Here is a 22,111-nt window from a genome sequence, read left to right as displayed (position 1 = left end):
CCCGATGAGGTCAAGGTCATCTCTAGCCCTCAGTCTTCTCATCCATGAAATGGGAACGCTTACATGCCCAGCCGATCAGGAAGTCTACCTCTCTGCCTTCCAGTTACCTGGGAACTGGCAGAAACCAGCACATAAAGAGCTGGTGTGTGCGGGGTGCCTAAGGACAGGGGGTGGGAGGCCTAGCATCATACAGATGGTGGCTTCCCATGGTTCTCTTAAATTGCGGCCTTCCCGAGGTTCTGTGGTTCCCTCATCTTCTGCCTGTGGCCACCGTGCCGCTCTGTGCCAATACTTTTGCTTCTGAACAACAGGAATAATCCTAGGTCCTAAGCTTTCTACTCTGAGGAATGACCAGCATCAAGCATCTTGGCTGGCACACTTCGGAGGCACCCCCCAAGGGTAAATTTCCTCTGCTCCGGCCCCATGGGGCGAGGGATGGGCAGGCGAGGCCCCAGAAAGAGCCCCACATTAGCACACTGCTAAGGCTGAGTCTTCGTATGCTTCATCTGTAAAACAGATTTGGGGTCAGTGGTCTTCCCCTGCTTAGGCCAGCTTGGCCAGGTTGTGTTTCCTCCATCCTTTTATCTCTCACTGCCCTAACAGGATCACAGAAGCCAATTTACTGCCCCTTCTTGGGGCTGAGAAGGAATCCCCACCCCTGCCCTGACCCTACTCCCCCCACCCTCCACCCCTGCCCCATCTCTCTCCTGCCCTCCACCTCCCCAACACAGTGGTCTTGACTCTGTCTTCTGGGTCAGCCAGGTTCACCCCAGTGATCCCTTCTCTGGTACTTATTCTCAAGAGGTGTTTTCTTCCTCAGCTGCTTAGCAGCAGGCGTGGGTGGGTCAGTAAGATAACATAGATGCAGCCAGCCACCGCCTGTCCCTCTGGCAGGAAGTGACCAGGAGGAAGTCTATGTCACGAGTTATCGGAACAGAGATCTGAGCTGCGTTGGATGGAGCAGTGTGGACAAGTCTCCCCCTTCCCAGGCAGAGGAATTGGGGGGGAGCATCCACATCCCCTCCATGGGGCAAGCCCTCTCTGCCTTTTCTCTTCCCCCTCCCCTCTACTGACCCAGTCACCCTCCACCCCTGCCCCCATCTCTGAGCCCAAGACTTTCCAGAACTCTCACATCTTGTCGCAGAGTGCCTTGAGTTATATTTAGTTGTGAAGAGTCTGTCTTCCTTGCCAGTCTGAGAGGTCCCCAAGGGCAGGGATTGACTGAGTCACCCCCAACCCCCTCCCTGCTTCGGGCAGTAACTTTTGTATACCCTGTGACCTCAACAAGGCCCTTGAGTTCTCTGGGATGAGGTTTCTTGAACAACTCGGACAAAATGCCATCTAAGGGCTTTTCCAGGCGTGCTGCCCCCGGTTTCTGTGGTGAGCAACTGGGGCTCCTCCTCTAGCCCTTTTTCTAGCTCAGGTCTAGGACCCTTGGGACTGAAGCACTGGCCCTTTGGCACCGTCCCATCCTGCCATTGGAGAGCCCTTTCCGGGCTCATGGCATTGGGTGGGAGCCTCTGGGACCATGGGAGAGGATTTAGCAGTCCTCCCCCTCTCCCATCTCTCTTGAAGTAATCACTGGGGTTTTGCCGTTTCTGGCCCCTCTTGAAATGTGATCCGTTTCCTACATCCCTTGGATAAAAGCCATCAAGCTCCTAGGACATGATTGTTCTGGCTCCAGCAGAGCAAGAAAATGGAGGTCCTGAGACATCTTATCCTGGCAGAGGTGGGAGTCTTCGGAGTGCTGGGCTGTTTCCGTGAGGCTGCTTTGGGCGGAATGGCATTTCCAGTGTCCTGAGCTGTTGCATTCGTGCCCCCTCACCCCCGCCCACCTTTGAGGTTGCTCAGCACAGTCCCCTCCCTACACCTCACCTCCCTTTCTGCACCTGGCAAACTCTACCCATCCTGAAGATTTTGCTCAAGCCCCACAGCACCCCCCAAATCTTCTGTGAAACTCCCTTGCCCCTATCCTGGGCTAGGGACCCTTCCTCAGCACCATCTCCCTCCCCCACGTTGTACTCACTGGTTGCCTTGCCCACCTCCCCCAGGAGACCGTGTACACCTTCAGAATAGGGACCAAGCCCACCTGTTTATTGATGTGTCCTAAGCACCTGGGACAGTGCCTGGCAAAGTCAAGCCTCAGGAAATGTTTGCTGACTGACCTAGACAAATATCTCGTGTTCTTAGAAGAGGTTATAAGTAGTGAGGCTACTGTGGTCTCACCTACAGTCCCAGCAGTGGACACTGTCCACTGCACTTTCCCCTTTCCAAAACCAAGATGTTTCCAGCCGGAGGCTCCCGAGAGCCGCCGGGCAGCAGCTGACAGGGGCTGCACACCGCTAACCGCCCCCCACCCCAGCTTTGTGGCCTCAACCCCATCCTTCCCTAAAACTGACTGCAGTTCCAGGAGGGGTGGACCGAGTGTGTGCTGCACCTCCCCCACGGGTGAGCATCCTGGGGGAACCCAGCGGAGATTTCCTGGCAGGGAGATGGAAAGGTAAGAAGATAATTGCAAGTGGGAATGACAGCAGAGAGAAGAAAGCAGAGTAAGGCGGGAACAGGGAGACCCAGGGACAGGAAATGCTGCAAATGGGGAGAGTCAGGTAGAGACTAGGGCCGGGAGGGGTGTGGAATAGCAACAGCTATTCTGGTTTTCTCTTCACTCTCTGCCTGAGCCTTTGGAAACCCCCCCCCCCCACGTGGCTCCTGGAACGCCTGGAGCACCCCCAAAGCAGATCCAGCTCCCAACTCCAGCCTCACCCTTCTCTCTTCCCAAGCGGTGTGGTGGAAGCTGTTTTGTCCAGATTTCAGCCTGGTGCGGGCCACACAGGGCCTCCTCGTGGCCTCCGCACCCCACACTTGATCTGATTTGGCTGCTGTGCCCGATGCAGGAGTTTTCAAAGCAAGAAGATTTAATTAGCTCCGTGGGCCACAGTCAGCATCTCCCACACCTGGTCTGGGGCTCAGGCAGAGTTCTGAAGTTCTTAGCACATTTCCCTCCCAGCTATTTGCTGGAGCTGCTACCTCCTCGACCTGTCTTGCTGTGTCCTCAGAGTAGGGAGCCAGCCCACAACTAAACTGGCTCCTGGCAGCCACTGTCCTGATTAGTTCCGGGTCCCCTGGCCTTAGTCAGGGATCACTGGGGCACCGTGCACGCAGCACTCCCCTGGCTGGGATTCCCTGGGCGCAGATGAGTCCTTCACTGGGCCTGTGAGCGTGTTTCCTCTTTTGGAGGGCTATGCAGAGTATCCATCTGTGGAAGGTGTCCGTCAATGTGGTGTCCTCTCCCTGGCTAGATCCCTCTCTAGAACGGGCTTGTAGAGGGTGGGGGTGGGGCAGGCAGGTGAAGCTGCTCTGTGCTGCCACCTGGTGTCTGAAGTTCTCACTGCACCACAGCGCCCAGCCTCCAGGTCCGCAGGCTCAGGGAGCCCAGGAAAGGGGAGGAGAGGAGGCCTTGCCGCACCAGGTTGTGCCTGGGTGGGGACTAGGGGTGACAATGGAGGGAAAAGCTGTTTGGAAAGTGGGAGAGGCCTGGGTGGGGCACGGGGAGAGTACTGGAAGGACGGGGAGGGGGGGCCGCGGGGGCGGTGCTCTGTGGTTCAAGGGCAGCATTAGGCCTGAGAAAGGTGATACCTGGGAAACTGTGATTTGCAGAGACAGGGGCTTGGCCAGCTCTTGAACACGCACCTGGTGCTGAGGAACGCCTTCTCTTGTGGTTAAACGTCTCTTTTCACACAAGGTGAAGGTTCTTTTAAGCTTCTGAGTATGCCCAAAAAAAAAAAAAAAAAAAAAAAAAAGCTTCTGAGTATGCCGATGGGAGAACCCAGCCCATTTCTATGAACACATAGCCAGCCGTTTCGTGACCAGGATTCCTTGCCCCATGCCCCATTCCCTCCACAATAAGAGGCTGGGTTGTCTGAAGCCAGTGGGCTAGAGGTTGGCCAGACCTAGGATGAAATCCCAACTCTGCCCTTGTGCCTGTGTGATCTCGGGCAGGTCGCTAAACCTCTCTGAACCTGGGGGGAAAAATGCAAGCCGGAGTATCCTCCTCCTCTTTGGGGTGTTGTGAGGAGTAAGTGAGACATCGCAGGGGAGCCTCAGCCTCGTTTTTATTTTTATCTATTTATTTTAAAGATTTTATTTATTTATTTGCCAGAGATCACAAGTAGGCAGAGAGGCAGGCAGAGAGATAGAGAGGGGAAGGACGCTCCCTGCTAAGCAGAGATCCTGATGCGGGGCTCGATCCCAGGACCCTGAGACCATGACCTAAGCCGAAGGCAGAGGCTTAACCCACTGAGCCATCCTGGCGCCCCCTCATTTTCGTTTTTAGCACCAGCTCAGCTCTGTTCTCTTCCTAGTCCCCACCCCCCACCCCCAGGCAGACCTTTTCCAGGAGTGTTGGGATGGAGGAAGCAGAAGCAGACAAGCCGGAGGTGGGGCCTGGCCTCTGTTGACACAATTTCCTCTGAACCCCCAAGGAGAAGGCTGAGAGCAGAGAGCAGAAGTGCCAGGGTAGACGTTCTTACCTCCCAAGACCCCCGACTCCCCTGAAGCTCCTGGCCACTTCCAACTCTGCCCCCCCAACCCCACCCCAGGCCTTAAACCAAGACCTGCTTTGCAGCCACCAGCCCCTCCCCATCCCAGCCTCCTTCGGGCTACTGTTAATAAGAACCAGCACTGTTAAGATTTCCACTTTATTTTTTATTTTTTAAGATTCTAATTTTTTTTTTTTTAATTTTAATTTTTTTTAAAGATTTTATTTATTTGACAGACAGAGATCAACAAGTGGGGAGAGAGGCAGGGGAAAGCAGGCTCCGTGCTGAGCAGAGAGCCCAATGTGGGGCTTGATCCCAGGACCCTGAGATCATGACCTGAGCCGAAGGCAGACACTTAATCCACTGAGCCATCCAGGCGCCCCAAGATTCTAATTATTTTTATTTTTTTGTATTTTTTTTGGTTTTTTTTTTTTTTTTTTTTTTTAGGATTCAGTAGTGGGAGAGAGACAGACTTTGTACGAGTGAGAGTGGGCAGAGGGAGAGAGACTCTCAAGCAGATTCCCGTTGAGCACATAGCCAACCTGGTGCTTGATCCCGGGACCTGAGCGGAAACCATGAGTGGGATGCTTAACCAACTGAGCCACCCAGGTGCACCTATTTCCTCTTTTAATGAGACACAACAGTTTCCATCATTGATAAAGATTTTGTATTGTTTGGGGAGAGGCCACAATTCTGTCCCTTAAAATATCTACTTTGACTCTGGGGGTTTCTTGGGGGGCAGGTGTTGCGGGGAGCCTGGGTTAGAGGAGAGGGGGTTATAGACCTGCTCTCTGCCTTCATTTTGACCTAGAATCTTCCAACTAGAGGAAATCCTCCAATTAGAAGAAAAAAGACCCCAGAGCCCTCTCCCCAATTCTCATACCCTCATTAGGGAATAGACAGCTACGAATTCTACAAAAATGCAAAAGCTTAATCTGCAGACCCAGGTGGACAAAACTCTAGGAATTTTGTACAGTTTTGCTTTTTTTTTTTTTTTTAAAGATTTTATTTATTTATCTGACAGACAGAGATCACAAGTAGGTAGAAAGGCAGGCAGAAAGAGAGAGGAGGAAGCAAGCTCCCTGCTGAGCAGAGAGCCTGATGCGGGGCTCCATCCCAGGACCCTGAGATCATGACCTGGCCGAAGGCAGCAGCTTAACCCACTGAGCCACCCAGGCGCCCCAGTTTTGTTTTTTTTTTTTTAAAAGACAAAGCGGCTCCTACAAGCAGCCCCCTCTCTCTACCCAAGGAGGCGAGAGGAAAAAGAGTTCCACGCTGTTACACATCCCAAGTGGATAAAGCCAGGTGTTTGCTTCAAGGAGAAGTATATTTCTGTCCAGAAGAGCAATAAGAAAAACTTTCACCAGTTAGAAAACAGAATGGGACCAAGCCTCCAGGTCCATCTGCCCTGCAGCCTGGCACCGCACCTCCCGCTCCCCCACGCCCCATCCCAGGCTCACCCCAAGTTCAGAGAAGGGCTGGGGATTGGGGGTCTGGTCACCAGCCCACTGGAGCCATCTCTGAGGTTTCAAAAGTCCCCCGGTTTGAAGGTGCTGGGAATGAGGGTATGGGATGTTGAAGGGAGTGGGGTTGGGGTGGATGTTTAGGGTGACTGGCAGGGGAGAGGCTGGCTGAACCTGTGGTTGGTGCCTGGGGCACTGCCTCTGGGCACCAGGGTTTCAGAAAAGAGAGTATTGCCAAGGTAGCACCAGAAAGGAGGTTCTGGGCCATACCAATAGTCCCTCCTCCTCCTCTCCTCCCTCCTCCCCCCCCCCCCCCCCCCCCCGCCTTCCCCCTTCCGCCTTCCCACCTCCCGCCTCCCCCGGCTCCCACTGGGCAGGCAGCAGCAGACCATGTAAACACCTTGATGGAGCTCATTCATCACTCCCCAGGGGGCCAGCTCCGCAGTCCGCAGCCTGGCCGCCCGGCCAGACCGACTCCACCGGGAGGTCGCCTTTGGACTCACGGCCCCCTAGGTCTCGGAAGGGAGCAGCCCGTTCTGTTTGTGCAGCTTAATCCCGTGGCCAGCTTGACGGAGCAGTGTCCACAGTGCGGGTCAGCAGGATCCCCAAGGCGGGAGGCCAAAGCCCAGCCGTCGCAGGTCCCGGGGGCCGAGGGCCGGGGATGGAAAACTCAGAAGCGCAGGCCCCTCCCCCACCAACCCGCAGATCCCGTCGGCGGCAGCTGAGGCCGCCTCCCCCAGTCTCCGTCGGCCCCATTAACCAAAACAGCTTCATTATGCCAATTTCCAGCTTTCAGTGTGCGGCTGATAGCTGTCAGCAGAAATAAGAGTTAATCTGGAATTACTCACATTCACAAGGCTGCGTGGCGTGGAGGAAGCGAGAAAGCTTCGGCAGAAGCAGTAGCCCCTGCTTGCCGAGCCTTCTGGCCAGCGCAGGGGCGGGGAGTGAGGGGGCGTCCCTCCGCCCTCCCCCTCCACCTCAAGGCAGGGTGGTGAGGCTGCAAGGTGGCAACTGTCCTGGGAGAGGGTCACGTTGTCTCTTCCCCAGACAGACAGACAGACAGGTACAAGCACACACTGATGCACACAGAGGCAGCTCCCACCCCCTCCTCAGCAACGCGGGCCTTTCTCCAGGGCCCCCCTGGAAATGCCTAACTCTGTCCCTTGTGCTTTTACTTCGGACCGGGATTAACTTTTTATTTTGGAAAATTACTTTATTATAGATATAGATATAGATAGGTATGTATGTATGTATATATATAAAAAGGTTCCATTTCATTTGTAAAATCTTATTTTTCTCTCTCTTTTTTTTTTTTTTCCTACAGAAAACGATGGCGAGGTTAAAGGAGAAAATAAGTTACATTTACAGCTTCCAAAGTGGTTCTCACTCTCTGCTGAAGATGGGCCACCGGCAGGGCTGAAATGCACTCTCGGTCCCAGGTCGTACTTTGCAAGAAGAGGGAATATAACTAGCCTGGTTATTTTAGGTTAAAATAGCCAAGAGACAGACGCCTTCGCCTCAAAAATATTCTGAGACACATACAAGTAGAAGGAAACAAGTCTCTTCAGTCACAAAATGTCGTACATCCCGCATATACTAGATTCAATTAATTTAATAAAATAGAATATACATAGAGATTCTGCACAAACGTATTGCTTTCTCCCAGTAGCTCCTGGTGTTGGGAACCGCAGCTGCACTGGGCCTCTCTTTCTGCCCGGCCCCAAGGTGGCCAGGGCTGCTGCTCCGAACGCTCTGGAAATTCTGCTTGTTGGTTCCCAGCCCCACTGAGGCGGGGAGGAGCGCCCCCTTGGAGTCCCCACGGAACATTTTTCAAGGAAAACAGCCCAGGAGGAGCTAGGATTTGGCACCCAGTGGAGAAAGGGGAGTGGGGGAGTGGGGCGGGACTCAGGGCGCCAGGTCTGCTGGGTCAGAGGCTAAACCGGAGAGACTCAGCACGTCTTTCTTTGGGGGGGGCGAGGCAGCCATGCTGTCAGGGGGGCCTGAGGCCGAGGGATCCCTGGAGTCGCTGGATGGAGCCCTCCGCCGGAGGCAGACGCCAGGGCTGGGTGGGGGCCGAGGGCCTTGATTCTCTGGGGGGTCTATGGAGATACTAGGTGGGCTGAGTTTTTTCTTGGGCCGGCTTCCAGGCCCCCCCAGAGGCTGGCCCCCAAGGCTAGAGGGGTCAGGGCCCAGGCTGGGTTGGGAGCCGCTGTCCAGGCAGCTGACCGCGATGGAGTGCCTCCTCTGCTCATCCAGCCAGGACGCAGGCCTGCGCCGGCAGCTCTGGGCCTCCACACTGTAACACTTCTTCAGGTCCCGTGGGGAGAGGGGCTCCTCCGGGCTGCCCACGGTCAGGAGGTCTCCTGAAATCCAGCTCAGCTCCGTGTCCAGCTCTAAGCTGCTTCTGGTCTCTGGGGGGCCTTTGCTCCAGGTGGGTTCTGAGCCTGGGCATGGGGCCGGCAGGGGCATGTGCTTCGAGATCTTGCTCTGTCGGCGGGGGTGCTGCTGTACCCGGGAGCCCAAGTGGCCCCAGAAGGAGGAAGCCCGGACCAGAGGCAGGGAGGGCCCACTCCCCTCGGACAGCAGGTCGTCCCGGCTGCCCAGGCCCTGCACGTCCAGTGAGTCAGTCCTTATTGCTGCCTGTGGGAGGTGGGGGGAGAGCTCAGCCCACCAGGCTTCTGCTCTCCCAGGACCTGTCCTTTGTCTGCGCCCCCCACCCCCTATCCCCGTCAAGCCTGATAACCCCGTCCTCCCCCTGCAGGCCCACCTCAAGCAGGAATGTCAGTATTGGGGGAGGAGGGCTGTGACTCCCCCGCACACCCCGTCCTTTCCCCCACCCGGGGCAGGAATGGGTCCCTGAAGTGCCCAGCCCCTGGGGCACAAAAAAGCACTGGGCCAGCTCTGCTCCCAGCCCTTTGCATAAGCTCTTCTTTGGGCTTGAACACCCTTCTGGAATGACAAGCGCCCCTTGACTTTATGGGCTCAGGTTCTCTGTGACACTGTGCCTGACACCCTCTATCCACAGGTTAAAATGAACCCCTCCCTCCCCTTTGCTCCCTGCCACTCCCTGTGCATGCATATCCCAGCAGCTGGGCCCTATGGCATCAAAGATGTGATGGCATTTGAGTCTCTGGTTAGCCTGTGAGCTCCAGAGGGCAGGGGGTGCATCCCCTGTGCCTAGCACACAGAAGCGGCTCTGGGAATCTTTGTAAAATGGACGAGGATGGGGCCTGCATCCACGAGTGTGCGGCGCTGAGCTGGTTCTCACATGGTCCTGATCACACATGAGGGCACAACAGGGCATGGGCTGTGGCCTTGTCACCGTGGGGGCAGACAAGCCTCCCCTGGCTGCCTAAGCCTCAGCTCTGTGCCCCTGGAAGGTGAGCCCCAGCCTTGACCAAAGGCGGAGGTCCCTAAAACATGCCTTGTGTCCCTTAGCTAAGACTAGAAGGACAGAGAATAATTGGGAGGCACCACTGGGCCGGGGAAAGGGAGGCCAGAGACATGGGTTCTCCGGCCAAGTCACCCTGTGTCCCTGAGCAACCATGGCCTGGTCTCCAGGCCTCCTCAGTGAAAGAAGGGGAAGGGGATATAAACACCAAAAAGGGCCCAGACCACTTCTCCTTTGCCCGGTACTGTGTCTCCAGTACCTAGAACTGCCTCTGCCACCTGGTCAGTGCCCAGTACACACGTTTGCTGGGAGAATGGACAGGGCAGCCATGGGCATCACCAAGAGCCTAGGGTTCCCAGCAGAGAGGACCAGCGCTGGGCCCCCGCCCACCTCTCCACACCTGCTCACCTGACGCCGGAGGGGCCTCTGAGCCAAAGGGGAGCGGCCTGGTGGGAGCAGTTTGGGGACAGTGCCCCAGGTGGGAGCGCCGTGGGGCTGGAGCAGGTGGGGTGTGTCTTTGGGAAGCTGCAGGATGTAGCTGGTGTCTGCTGGCTGGGAGTGGACGGACAAGACCGAGCCTGTGGGCAGAGGAGGGAGGAGGAGACAGAAGAGCTGGAAGGTCAGTGGTCTGGCTCTTGTTCCTCTCCTCCATCACCCCTCCCACCCTGGGGCCTCTTACCCTTCCCACAGACCTCTCGTCTTGGATTAAAAGTCACTCTCCGAGGGCTGGAGGTCCCTTGGAGGTCGGAGAGACCTCTCTCGCTGCCTTAGTGACCCCCCTCCCCCAGGTCAGGACTGGGCTGAGGCAAGGATGGGGTCTTCCTCTGTAGCCGAGCTGGCCTGCCTGAGCCCTGCTACCTGACTGAGCTTTGGGGAGCCCCCAGCTTCTGTGACCTAGGGACCCCTCAGCGGTTCTTCCATCCCGGCACATGTAGCTGTCATTGGGCAGAGAGTGCGTCCGGCTGACCCCAGACTTCCGCACGGTCAGCAGGTCTGGTCCCAGGGTGAGGGGCATCCCCTCGGGGTGGGGCTCCATCTGCAAAAGGAACAGGGGAAGGGAGGTGGGGAAAAGAGGGGGCATCCGGTTTGGCTAACTGAGGCAGAGCTGGACAACCGAAACCAGAAGCCCCCCACCCCCACCCCCGCCCCCAGGCTCTGGACCCATTCCCCTCCCCCAACAGAGCGGTAATGGGATGAGTTAGTCGATGGGGGAAAAGGGGGCAGAGGCAGACACAGGGATGAGCCCTCCAGCACAGCAAGGAAGCAGGTGGGAGGAGTCCCTGCCCCAGTAAAGCTATCCAACACTGCAGTCACCTCCCGAAGCCTCCTGGTGGGGATGGTGACAGAATGAGAAGGTGTCCAAAAAAAGGGAGAGCAGCCCCCAGGCCCAGCCCAGCAGATCATTCAAAAAATGGTTCCCGGGGGGCCCCATTAAGAGGCTCTGAATCAGGGAGGAGGAAACGCTAAAAGCAGCCCCCTATCCCCGTGCTGGGGCTGTGGGGGTGGGGTGGGGAATGGGGAGGACCGAGCCAGTGAGCAAGGCCTGCTGCCTGCAGAGCAGAGGCTCTCTCCCTACCCAGCGCCTTAAGACAGACCCAGGACCCAGCACTGGGCACGAGCTGGGCTACTCTGGGCTCAGTGACAGATGACCACTGGCACCCGCCTGGCTCCCCCTGCCTTTTGATTCTCAGTGACTCTGGGAGGTGGCAAATGGGAGGCGGGGGGCAAGGTCTGAATGCCTGGAATGCCATGGACTCGGGGCCTCCCTTACAGGACAGATTGGGGGTGGGAGCGAGTTTTTTTAATTTGTTTCGAAGAAAAGCAGCAATCAGCCTTTGACCCCAGCTGGAGGGAGACAAGGTTTGCTCCCACAAGATCTCTCCACCTCCCTGTTGGGGATTCCTGTACCCTCCATACTAGTTCTCAGAGAGGCTGGAGGGTCTGTGTCCCCTCACAGGCCCAGCCAGTTAAGCAGCCCCAGTAGAGGCTGCTGGAAGAGTCTAGAGCCTCTGGTCCCTGTCTCAGCCCCAGGCTCCACTTCTGCCAGCCACCCCAAGACTCCTAGAGACCCCCAGCCTGTGGTCAAGGCCTTAACCCCAGCTGAGCCTTGCTGTGAGGAAGGGGCCCCTGTCTCTTAAGTCCGCAGAGGAGGGGGAAGGCTGGGCGGAGGGGGCTGCTCGCAGACCAGTACTGGGCAAGGGTAGAGAAGCTGTCCCAAATACAAAGACCCCCCCCCCCACCCTCAGCACCAGGACATGGGGACACACGGGGACAGTGACGGAGGAGAGACAGGGACAGCCCACCCGCCCCCCCCTCCCGGCAGAAGGGCACAGTGGTAGCAGCAAAGAGAGAGCTTTCACCCACTATGTGGTGGAGGAGGGGGGAATGGCTCATGTGGCGAGGAGGTGGGAAGGAGGGGTGTGGGGAGGGGAAGGGCTGGCTTGCACAGGCTCCAAAAACAGAGACTGACTCCGCATCCAGGCAGGCCCCTTGGTCAGCTGCCTGATGCCACCTCTGTTTTGGGCTGTGTTACTCCTGGGTGTCTGGATTAACTCTATCACAGCTGCGCCCCTTGGCCCTTGAGGCCCCAATTTAATCTTGTCTAATTTCTTTGTCTGCAGTGGGCCACTGGAAAGACCTAGAGGAGCCTGGGGCGCTGAGTGGCTGCTGGTGGGTGCCTCTGGGTGGGGCGTGGTGGTGGTGGTGGTGGTGGGGGGGGGGGAATCTGGAGCCCTGCAGCCAGCCCAGCCCCTGGGGAGGCTGGGGGAGCAGTAAGGGGCCAGGTGTAAGTACATTGCTCTCCAGGACACTAAGTAAGAGTGTGTGAGTATCATCAGGCAAAGAGTCATCCGTCAGAGCTAGAGAGCAGGACGGTTCAGACACAATCTCTGACGTCAGAGACAGAGCCTCCATCTCAGCTAGAGGGATCTAGACAGGGAGAGAGATGATCAGGCATAAGAAACCAGGACAGCGCGTGTCCGTACACATGCATGCGCACACACACGCGTGCACACACACGCGTGCACACACACAGAGCCCCCCTTTCCCCCTTTCCACAAAGCACGGCGGGGTCGGAGGGGAGGCCTCTCTTCTCTCTCCCCCCACCCCTCTCCCAAGTCAACTGACAGCACCGCCCCCACCCCCTCCAAGCCCCTCCTCTGATCAGAGAGGCTGCGGCAGGCATGGAAGAGCCAGAGCAAACAGAACAGAACAGAACGCCACCATTGACAAAGCAGGAGGAGCAGAAACTTATTCTAAAGATACCCCAGGCACCTGAAGGGCCCCCTCCCACAGTACTACCACCCAGGGAGGGAGCGGGGAGCAGGGAGGGCTTTCGACTCTCAGAAAGATGAGACCAGAAAGAAAAAAAATGAAGAAAGGCCAGCAAAGCGCTTCTCCGCACAGACAGAGCAGCGCACAGACAGAGCAGCGTGGGGGGCGCTGGGGACAAAGCCGCCAATCTGATGACTGTTTTCTGCCTATTCTCTCTGCTTCCAAAAGCCTGGCAGGACTTGGCCTGCCCCCAGATTCTGGCTTCTCCCCTCCTGGGCCCTCCTCCGCCTGCCGGCAGCTTGCCCGCCCTCTTTAGCTTGGGTTCTGGGAGACGCTCTCCTCCTGCCGCCATTCTGAATTGAGTCCCCTGGGGGAGGGGGCAGCCTAGCAAACTGGCTGGCTACGGGGGTGGGGGGGGTGGGGGGTGGGGGGTGGTGGTGGTGGTGATGGTGGTGGGATTTCAGTGCCTACAGCACCCCGGGGGAGGGGAGGGCCATCTGTGTGATTGCCTCATCATGTCCTCTTCTCTCCCTGCACCTGCCCCCCACCCCCACCAGCCTCCTTCAGGATGGGAGGCTTTGGGAAGGAATGTGCTCTCTCATGGATCATTCCAGGTCATTGCCAGGTTGAAGTCCCTACAGCCCTCTGAGACTGAATTCCAAGAGGCGATTCAAGAGGTCAGGAACCCTAGGGGCAGGGTGCCTTCCTATGTGAGGGTCACTATTCCTTTGGATCAGGCTACAGGTGTCCCAGGTACTGGGAAGCTGCCTTCCCTTTCCTCCACCCCACAGGGCCTTTCCTCTCTCCCACTAACACCTGTTTCCTTGCCTCCACTCCAGGCCTCCTGGGTGCTTCCCTGCAGCACTAAGCCTGGAGAGATGGCAGGGGGCCCTGCCAAACAGAGGGGGTCAAGGGTAGCCAGATAGGTCACGAGGTGGGGAGAGGTGGATAGGAGAACCCCAGAAAGCTGAAGACCCGCTTTTAGATGGGACTGGGGGAGAAAAACCTGCAGAGCTATGGAAAGGGACTGGGCTTATGGGGGACACCCCGCCACAGTGAGATCCCCAGAATCCACTGTCAGCTAGAACCTTCCATTCCCTCTCAAGGCCAGGTCAGAAAGCACTGACTATTGAGAGCCCACATCATGTCTGGTGGGCTTCACGGCTAAAAAAGCCACCAAACAGAGGCTTCAGGGATGAGTACTGGACAAAGGGAAGAAGCCGACTATGGCCTAAGGCATATCCTTCCATGGATCCCCTGCCCACCCGCACTATCCCCAAAAGCCCTTCTCCCCTGGATTTGGCACCACACTTCCTCCACCCACTAAGGTCCCACTGCCAACTTGTCTTCTCCCCCATCCTCTTCTTGTCCAGGCTCTTTCTGGCAAATGCCCTCTGTCAACCCCCCCTCCATTCATCCTTCTGCACTAGAAATGCAATCTCAGTGTCCCTACCTTCCAAGTATGTGTTCCAAGGGCTGATCTCAGCTGGTAGGAACCCCCGGCTGCCTCCTGCCAAGCCCGAAGCTCAACTTGAGGCCCTGAGGCTGTTCCTTCTCCAACTACCCAGCGGGCAGGAAACACCCCCCCCCACCTCCCCAGAAGCACGGCACCACATGGCACAGCCCGGCACAGCACGGGGGCACAGTAACCTGTGGGTCGGAGCCGCAGGGGCTGCGGACGGGAGGGAAGGCAGAGGGCTGGCCCCCGGGGCCTGCCAGCTCGTCCATCAGCTTCAGCTCCCCTTCCAGGGAGCCCTGGATCAGCAGGGATATGGTGTCAAACAGCTGTCTGTCCTGGGGAGGACCCGCCCAGGAGGGGAGCCGGAGAATCAGGGGAGCGGGGTTTAGAGGGGCAGCGAGGGCAAGTGTCGCGGTGGCAGGGGATTGACAAAGAGACACGGAGGGAGAAAGAGGAGGAGGTCACACGCACGCACATAAGCACACGTGTGTGCACGCACACCAGCAACAAAGAGACAGAAGGAGGAGGGGACAGGACAGAGGAGAGAGAGGTGTGTGTGTGTGTGTGGGGGGGAGAACGGGAGCAGGAGATGAGAAGAGCTCACAGGGAGAGAGGGAGAGGGAAAACGCAGGTAAGGAAAGGATAGAGAGATGGAACCAGGCGGGTTGAAAGGTGGGAAGGAGAGAGGTTCGGTAATCGGGCAAGGGTAAGAAAGAAACAGGAAGGAAACAGAAAACTTAGCCTTGAACCTGAGAGCCGAGAAGGGGAGGCCAACTGGGCTGGAGGTGCGGGGTGTGGACGAGCCCGCACACATGCCCGTGGCTCACTGGGGTGGCCCTGGGCTGCGAGGGTGGGCAGCCGTCGCTGGGGACGGGCAGGGGACCGCTCACCCCTCAGCATCCGGGCAGAAGGGGCAGAAGGATCCAGAGGGGGCCCTGGGGTCTGCCACACTGCCCGCTCCCTGTACACCACCCGCCGAAGCACGGGCCCCCAGTCCCACGCCCCTCTCGGCAGGGGTGGCCATCTGCTTACCGTGGGGTGCTCCAAGGAGAAGCGCGAGGCTTCTCCAGCGTGGGCCACCGTGTGCGGGGCCCCAGGCTTGGGGCTGTCGGGGCTGTCGGGGCCCTCGACCCCCGGCCAGAGGAAGGGGCTGCCCAGCGGCGAGTGGGGCTGCGGGCTAAGCGTCTTCATCTCCAGCTCCAGCTCGGCCTCCAGCTCGGCCTCCTCTTTGGCCTCCTTGTTGCTTTCCTCCAAGTGCTTCATCAGCACGGCGATCACCACGTTGACCAGCACGAACTGGGCCGTCAGCACGAAGGACACGAAGTAGATGGGGGAGATGACCGTATTATAGCAGGTGGACTCCTGGTCACAGTCCCGGAGGGTGTCCTGTGAGCGTCAAAAACATTACACACTGTCCTGGGGAAAGGGAGTTCTGGAGGGTTCCTGCATGGAGGAATCCCACACGTTTATTCACAGCCACTCATCTTGCCAAGGAATCTGGGCTCGAGGAGTGGACCTGCCTCCCTGGAGTCAGGGCCAGCCCCGGGAGGGCTCCCACGGCCCGGGGTGCTCACCTTCATGATGCCGTTCCAGTTGTCCCCTGTAGAGACTCGGAAGAGGGTCAGGAAGGCCATGCCAAAGTTCCGGAAGGTGGCATGCCGGCCCAAGCCCTCGCAGGGGTGCGTCTCGTCACACTCTAGAGGAGGAGGGCAGGAGAGAGAGGCTGGAGTTAGTGCGGGAGCCCCTGGGCCTCCAGCCCTGGCTCCTCTGCCCTCCCCACCCGGACTCACCCAGGTCTCCAAAGAGCTCCACACCCAAAGCTGCAAAGATGAAAAACAACAACATGAAGAGAAGTCCCAGGTTCCCCACCTGGAAGAGAGGAAAAGAAATGGGAAAGGTGCCACTGGGTCTCCCAGACAGCTTCCCGGAGCTCCCCCACGGCTTGTCCCTTTGGAAAGCACCCCCTTCTCCCCGAGAGGACCCCCTCCCACCCACCCCCGCCTCCAGCTACCTGGGGCAGGGCCTGCATGACTGTGTCCAGCAGCGCCCGCATGCCTACAGCCATCTTCAACAGCTTCAGCACTGCGGAACAGGACAGCGTGGTGAGCACCCCCCCACCCCAGCTCTACCCCTGCCCTGGGCCCGCCATGACCCCCAACCCTTCCCTTTGGCAGAGCCTGGGCCAGGGAGAGAGACCCGTGGGAACACACATGCATGAAGTCCCTGGCCAGCCACAGAGCCGCCCCCCGAGCCCCCCCCCCCCCATTTCCGCCTGTGCAGGGGTGGGGTGGGGTGGGCAAGCAGCCAGGCACCAACCTCGGGCAATGCGTAGCACCCTCATGATGCGGATGATGGTGGGATTGATGGGCAATGAGGCATTGACCTCGATTTCCTCCAGCGTGATGCCCATGATGGACAGCAGCACGATGGCTAGGTCCAGCTGATTCCACCTGGAAAGCCCAGCATACAGCTCCCTGAGTGGGGGAGGGGCGCGGTAGAGGAGGGGGCAGTTGTGGCAGCACAAGTGACTACAGAATGGAGGGTGGAGGTCAGCCAGTCCCCCCTCTCCTCCCTGCAGAGAAGGCATGGCTTGACTCCAGTCACCAAGGCCCAGGTCTTCCAAGGCTTCTACTTTTCATTTGTAGTCACTCCATTTTTTTTTTTTTTTTTTTTTAATGTGGAACTTCTTTGCTGTTTCCCGGGTGCCGAGCACTGTTTTAAAGGCTTTACAAACAGGAACTCACAATCTTTACAATATTATTTCTCCTTTTATAGATAAGGAAACCAACACACAGAGAAGTTAAGGAACTTACCCAAGGTCATCAGCTTCTAAGTGGTGGCACCAGGATCTTAATCTGGTCCAGGCAGTCTGGCTCCAGGCTCTGTGCTCTTAAGCCCCAATCTGGGCCACATTGATTTCCAGCTGCCTGCGTCCCCCAGGCCCTGGATGCCCCCCAACTCCCCCTTGCCATCAGCCCTCGGTGGGTCCTGGAGTGGAGGCTGAACCTCAAGGGTCCGGAAAGCTTTCCATGTATTTCCCTGGGAGACATATTCACCCACTCCCTGCTCACCCCATCCCTCTCTGTTACCTGTCTTGGAAGAACCGACGGAAGCCAAAGGCCACGAGTTTAAAAACTGACTCCAAAACAAAGATGACGGTGAAGATATAGTTGCAGATCTTCAAGGCTTCGTCCAGGATCTGGCAGGGAGGGGGGGGGGCATCTATGCAGGGTTTCCTAAGGCCCAGGGAGGATGTCTGCACCTCCCCCTTCATCACACTCCCAGATCGGGGAGACAGGTGAGTCTAAGGGGATCTTTCTTTTCTGTCCCTGCCATGATGGTCGACCGTTGGCCACCACACCAGGATAGAAGAGGCTCTTCACACATGATCCAGGCTTTGTGTGAAAGGGTCTCTCTCCTTGAGGGACGGGGAGCAGACCACATGAGAATGTGTTGGAAGGCACAGAAGGCTAGAGCCTGGAAAAGGGCCTTGTGCATTACTAATTCAACATCCCCATTTTACAGATGGGGAGCCTGAGGGCTGGAGGATCACTGACAGTGGCCGATCTCAGGAGTAGCAAGATCATTGGTGAGTTGAGAGCTGGACATTCACTAGAATCGAAACACTGAAAGGGCAGACACTGGTCTTCACTGGTCTGCCTTCTTTACCCTCAAAGGGAAAAGAAACCCCTGGCGGGCACTCAATAAATATTTGTTGGGTGAAGAAGTCAGCTCTTCCACTTCCTGGCCGTGGGACTTTGGTCCAGTCGTGGAAGCTCTCTGAGCCTCAGTATCCTTATCCATAGAGCCAAGACAGTACCCGCTTCCAAGAGTCGAGGCAAGGTGTACAAAAGGAACTCCTGTTGGGGGCCGAGGACTTGCCTGAGGCACCCCTGCGGAGGGCTTGGCCTCCCCCTGCAGTCCCACGGCTGGACCCAGGGCCCGGAGGCCCGGTCACTCACTCCTACCTGGGGCTGCTGGTAGTGCTCCATGGCCATGGTGACCACGTTCAGCCCAATGACACCCGTGATGAAGAGGTCCAGGTAATGGCTGGTGCACAAGTGGTGGACGAGGAGCCGGAAGCGGGAGTAGTCTGAGTAGTAGGGTTTGCACTGGGCCTCTGGGGGCAGGGGGAGAGCAGAGCAGCCATCGGGCCCCTGCCCATGGCGCCCCCACCACCCAAGTCCCTCACAGCCGCCAGCCTCTAACGCCACAGCTGCAACATTCCAGTGTCCTCCGCATCCTCACCCTCCACACACTGCCTTTCTCGGGGGGGCGGGACTGGGGGGCTCCCTCGACGTCTGCCCTCCAAGCATCTGTTCTACGGGCTACAGTGGGGTGCAGAAGGGCTCAGGACATGCAGAGCTCCCCGCCCACATTAGACACCAGGTGAGCCCCGTCCCCAAGGCAGCCTCCAAAATCCACCAGCCCCTCAGAAAGCCCTGACTTGGTGTTCCGCAGTAAGGCCAGATCAATAAGATGGAAAACAGCCGGTCTTATCAGGCTCAGAGGCAGCTCCATCAACAGAGAGGCAAAGGCCCTCGCTCCTTCACCACGCGCAGCCCCTCGTGGGGAGCAGAGCGGATTACACAGAGCTGGGATTTGGGGATAACACCGGAGATTGAAAATCGAACATCTTCTTGGCTGGCCGCATGGACCCACCCGGAGGGCCTCGGAGGGGCCCTCATGGTGGGGGGGCGGTGCAGAGAGGCGGCCACAGGGCTCTGCGCTTCCCAGATTCATCTGGGGTGAGGGGTTCCACCTGAAGGACTCACCCAGTTTCTAATGAGGCCATGCCCCGCCTGCTCCTGGGGGTCAGGGCGGCGTCACACTACAGGCTGGGCTGGAAGCACTGTCTGAGATCTGTCAGAGGCGTATTTCCCTTGTAATTAGTGAACCACTTAGTTATAAGATCATGGTGCCAGAAGGTTGGCCGGCTAAGCAGGCAGAATGAATCTGGGGGCAGGAGATGGCAGGGGGCCCCTCCTCCAGGTGCTGAGCAAAGGCCAGGCCAAGTTGGGGAGGGATGTCAAGTGGAGGCGGTTGACAGATGGGTCAAAGAAAGAAGAGGCTCCCCACGGGGAGGCTTGGGGCAGCCTCAGGTCCCAGACAGCCCTTCCCCCTCTAAAACTCTAGGGCAGAAGCCAGCCAGCAAGGGCTGCCGCCTCTGAGGCCCGTGCCAGGCAGGGCTGGCTGGCTCAGGGGCAGCAGGAAGCTTGGGGTCCAGGCCAGCTCAGATATAAATGTCCTTCCCCATGCAGAGGACGATGGAACAAAGAGGTAAACTGAGGCAGGGAGTGACCTGGCGGGGAGCCCCCACCAAAGGCCAAAGGAAGAAGAGCACCCAAGAGCTCCATGTGCCATCTCACCGGATGCCACTCTCCAGCATCGGCCTTGAGGTGTGGATAACCAAGAGGCAGAAAGTCCCGAATGTTCTGGTGCCCCAAACAGTGCATGAGGCCATCGATTTTGTTTTCAGAGATGGGCCAGCCAGCTCTGGCTTCGTTAGCTCAGATGGCCCTCTGCTCCCCAGGGCGGGGGCAGGTCGAGAGGCGCGGGATGGGGGACAACATGAGGCCACGGGTCATCCACACTGCGATTGTGGAGGTGGACCAGGTGAGCCAGGCCTCTTCCTTCCTTCAGTACCCACGAGAACCAGAGGGCGCTAGCCGCCCTGCGTTGCCTTAGCAGCTGGAACACTGTCTCAGCATTAATCTCCGTAAGTGCCGGGAGCACCCGATCCCATTATGCTAAAATATGAATGGAGAATTAACTAAAATGTTTGAATACAATTAGGTTAGAAAAAGTGGCTCCTTATTAGCCCCGTTATTAGCTGAGATAATGCAGAGGAAGAGGTGGGGAGAGTCTCCCCTCTCCCCTGTTCCCCTAGTCTGACAGCATAGGCAGCCCCAGGTCAGACAGAGCTGAGGCAGACAGGATTAGCCTGGGACCCTCCTCCAGGCAGCCCGGAGGAAAGTGGGCAACAGGGCTGAGGCTGGACCTCTTGCTCAGTGACAGGTGCCGGGTCCTTGAGGTCTGTCCCTCCAGGCCTGACCCCCACCCCAGACCAGCAGGTGCCGAGGCTGCCCGAAATCCCCCTTCAGAGCACAGGTCCAGAGAGTCCCAGGGCCAGTCTGATCAGCACGCCCTTGACCAGCCCCTCAGTTTTACAGAGGGAGAGAACAAGGCCCCGCACAAGGGAGCTGTCCATACACTGAGAGGCCATGACAGAGCCAGGACCCGAACTCCCAGCCCACATTTCCCGCCAGGTGCCTGGTGGGTTTAGACACAAAGCCTTATGGCCTTGCCCCAGAGGGGCCCTTCAGAGAATTTGCCCAAAGCTCTCACTGTTAAAGTTTGGATGATGCCACCTGCCGTGGCTCCTCAGCTCTGGGTTCTACAAGCAAGCACCTAAGCTCAGAGAAGTAGAGACCTCCCAGAGTAGTATTGCGCAGGTCTGGGACTCCAAGGGCTCTGGCCGTAGCCCATCTCCCTGCCCCCCACCAGTATAAGCTGCCTTGGAGAACTGGCGGAGCTGGTGAGTAGCAGTGGAAGGGCACCCCCAGGACTGCCCAGCCCCCAGCCAGGGGCAGGAACCAGGACAGGATGGACGCAGCACGGCTGTGAGTGAGGGCAGCAGGTGTGGGGGGGTTAGTAGAGCCCAAGGCACAGCCGGGGCAGAGGGTTTGCAAAGAAGAGTGACAGGCAGGAGGCAGAAGGCAGGGGTCACTCCCAGGGACGCTGGCCCTGATGGCAGAGGCCACACCTTCAGCTGCCGTAGCCAGGCCTGATCCCAGTGAGTGGAAATAGGTGCCACAGGTGGCTGACAAGAGTGCCCCTGATTGGCTGGTGATCCCGGTCCCTCCCTTCGTGCCCAGAGGCTGGGCTGGACCTAGGTGTCCTATCAGGCCCATTCCCCTGATAATCAGTGAGTCTTTCCTTCTGCCTTTCCCCAGGGTCTGGCTGGCCCCCTCCTCTGGGAGCGGCACAGAGTGGGAATAGAGCTGGCTGGGGGGTGTGGTGCCCGGGGTTGGCGGGGGAGGGGGGGTTTCTTTCTAGCTGCCCCAGATTAGAGTGTGTGACTTTGTACCCATCATACAGCTGGGTAGACCATGCGTCGCCATCGCCATCCCCTGGCAATGGGTTGGAAATGCAGATGATCTGTCCTCCCCTAGAGCAGCCCGTGGGAATTTCTAGGGCGGGGCTCAGGTATCTGTGTTTTAATCTGTTCTTCGGGTGATGGCTTATGTGCCCAGCAGTTTGAAAAGCTCTACTAGAGACCACACAACAGCAGGTTTGGGAAAGAGGGCTTTGGGCTGGTCTGAGCCCCTGAGAGGGGTCTCTGAGTCTTCATCACTGGCTGGAAAGGTAATAAGACACACCCTTGTCATCAGGGGACGGGCCTGTAAGTGCCAACGGGAGCATGGTGGAATGTGCCCAGAATGGGGGTGCAGCGTGCGGGTAACACAGATGCAGGGCATTGATTGGGTGTCTTGGGAGGAGACCTTAGGGCCAAGAGAGCCTGAGTGCATTCATTCCCGGTGGAGAAGCCTCTGAGGGCCAGCCCTATGCCAGGGCGGTATTGGGGGAAATGTGTACTTGTGGGTGTTCAGTCTGCAGACCAGGTGACCCCATAAGGGAAGAGCTGAGGCTACTTCCTCCTCCCATCCCCTCCCCCCAACACATCAGGAATTGGCAGTACAGCCTGACACAGAGACGTGGGACCCAGGCAATCCAGACACGAACCTGCCAGAGCCTCCCAGACCCTCAGACATGTACACAGTTGCTCAATGCCAAACACCAGAACCTGGCACCAAGGGGACGGGAGACATCAATCCTCAGGGATGGCCTCCCAAATTGAGGCTCAGGGGTTCCCTGAGCCCCCATAGATCAGGCAGCCCAACATCTAGAGGGCAACATCTGCCAGTCTGGCTTCTGGGGGAATGCAGAATGGTGGGGAAAGGTGCAGCCCAGTGGTCCCCAGCCT

The 22,111-nt window shown here is 57.9% G+C and overlaps 1 protein-coding gene and 1 long non-coding RNA gene across 28 annotated transcripts in view; one reads left to right on the top strand and one right to left on the bottom strand.

The window, feature by feature from the left end:
• Positions 1-2,215: 2,215 nt before the first annotated feature.
• On the top strand, positions 2,216-7,636 carry LOC131816127 (uncharacterized). The gene is made up of 2 exons (XR_009347951.1): positions 2,216-2,500; positions 7,326-7,636. It is a non-coding gene; the product is annotated as an uncharacterized LOC131816127 (long non-coding RNA).
• Positions 7,596-22,111, bottom strand: part of CACNA1G (calcium voltage-gated channel subunit alpha1 G) — a 62,437-nt gene continuing 47,921 nt past the window's right edge. For 10 of the 27 annotated variants that reach the window (XM_059148515.1, XM_059148513.1, XM_059148517.1 and 7 more), the window contains 12 exons: positions 18,093-18,244; positions 17,214-17,323; positions 16,441-16,574; positions 16,136-16,206; positions 15,915-15,993; positions 15,699-15,820; positions 15,157-15,510; positions 14,316-14,459; positions 12,186-12,320; positions 10,251-10,428; positions 9,801-9,970; positions 7,596-8,641 (listed from right to left, as the gene is read on the bottom strand). In XM_059148515.1, the coding sequence (XP_059004498.1) occupies positions 7,907-8,641; positions 9,801-9,970; positions 10,251-10,428; positions 12,186-12,320; positions 14,316-14,459; positions 15,157-15,510; positions 15,699-15,820; positions 15,915-15,993; positions 16,136-16,206; positions 16,441-16,574; positions 17,214-17,323; positions 18,093-18,244 (2,384 nt within the window). In that variant the 3' untranslated portion in view covers positions 7,596-7,906. The remainder of the gene's footprint in view (positions 8,642-9,800; positions 9,971-10,250; positions 10,429-12,185; positions 12,321-14,315; positions 14,460-15,156; positions 15,511-15,698; positions 15,821-15,914; positions 15,994-16,135; positions 16,207-16,440; positions 16,575-17,213; positions 17,324-18,092; positions 18,245-22,111) is intronic. The other 17 variants (XM_059148535.1, XM_059148532.1, XM_059148537.1 and 14 more) reach the window with 3 other exon arrangements.

Source organism: Mustela lutreola, chromosome 15, assembly GCF_030435805.1.
Source record: "Mustela lutreola isolate mMusLut2 chromosome 15, mMusLut2.pri, whole genome shotgun sequence".
In the NCBI taxonomy this organism is placed as follows: Eukaryota; Metazoa; Chordata; class Mammalia; order Carnivora; family Mustelidae; genus Mustela; species Mustela lutreola.
This window is presented reverse-complemented; position numbering and strand designations above follow the sequence as displayed.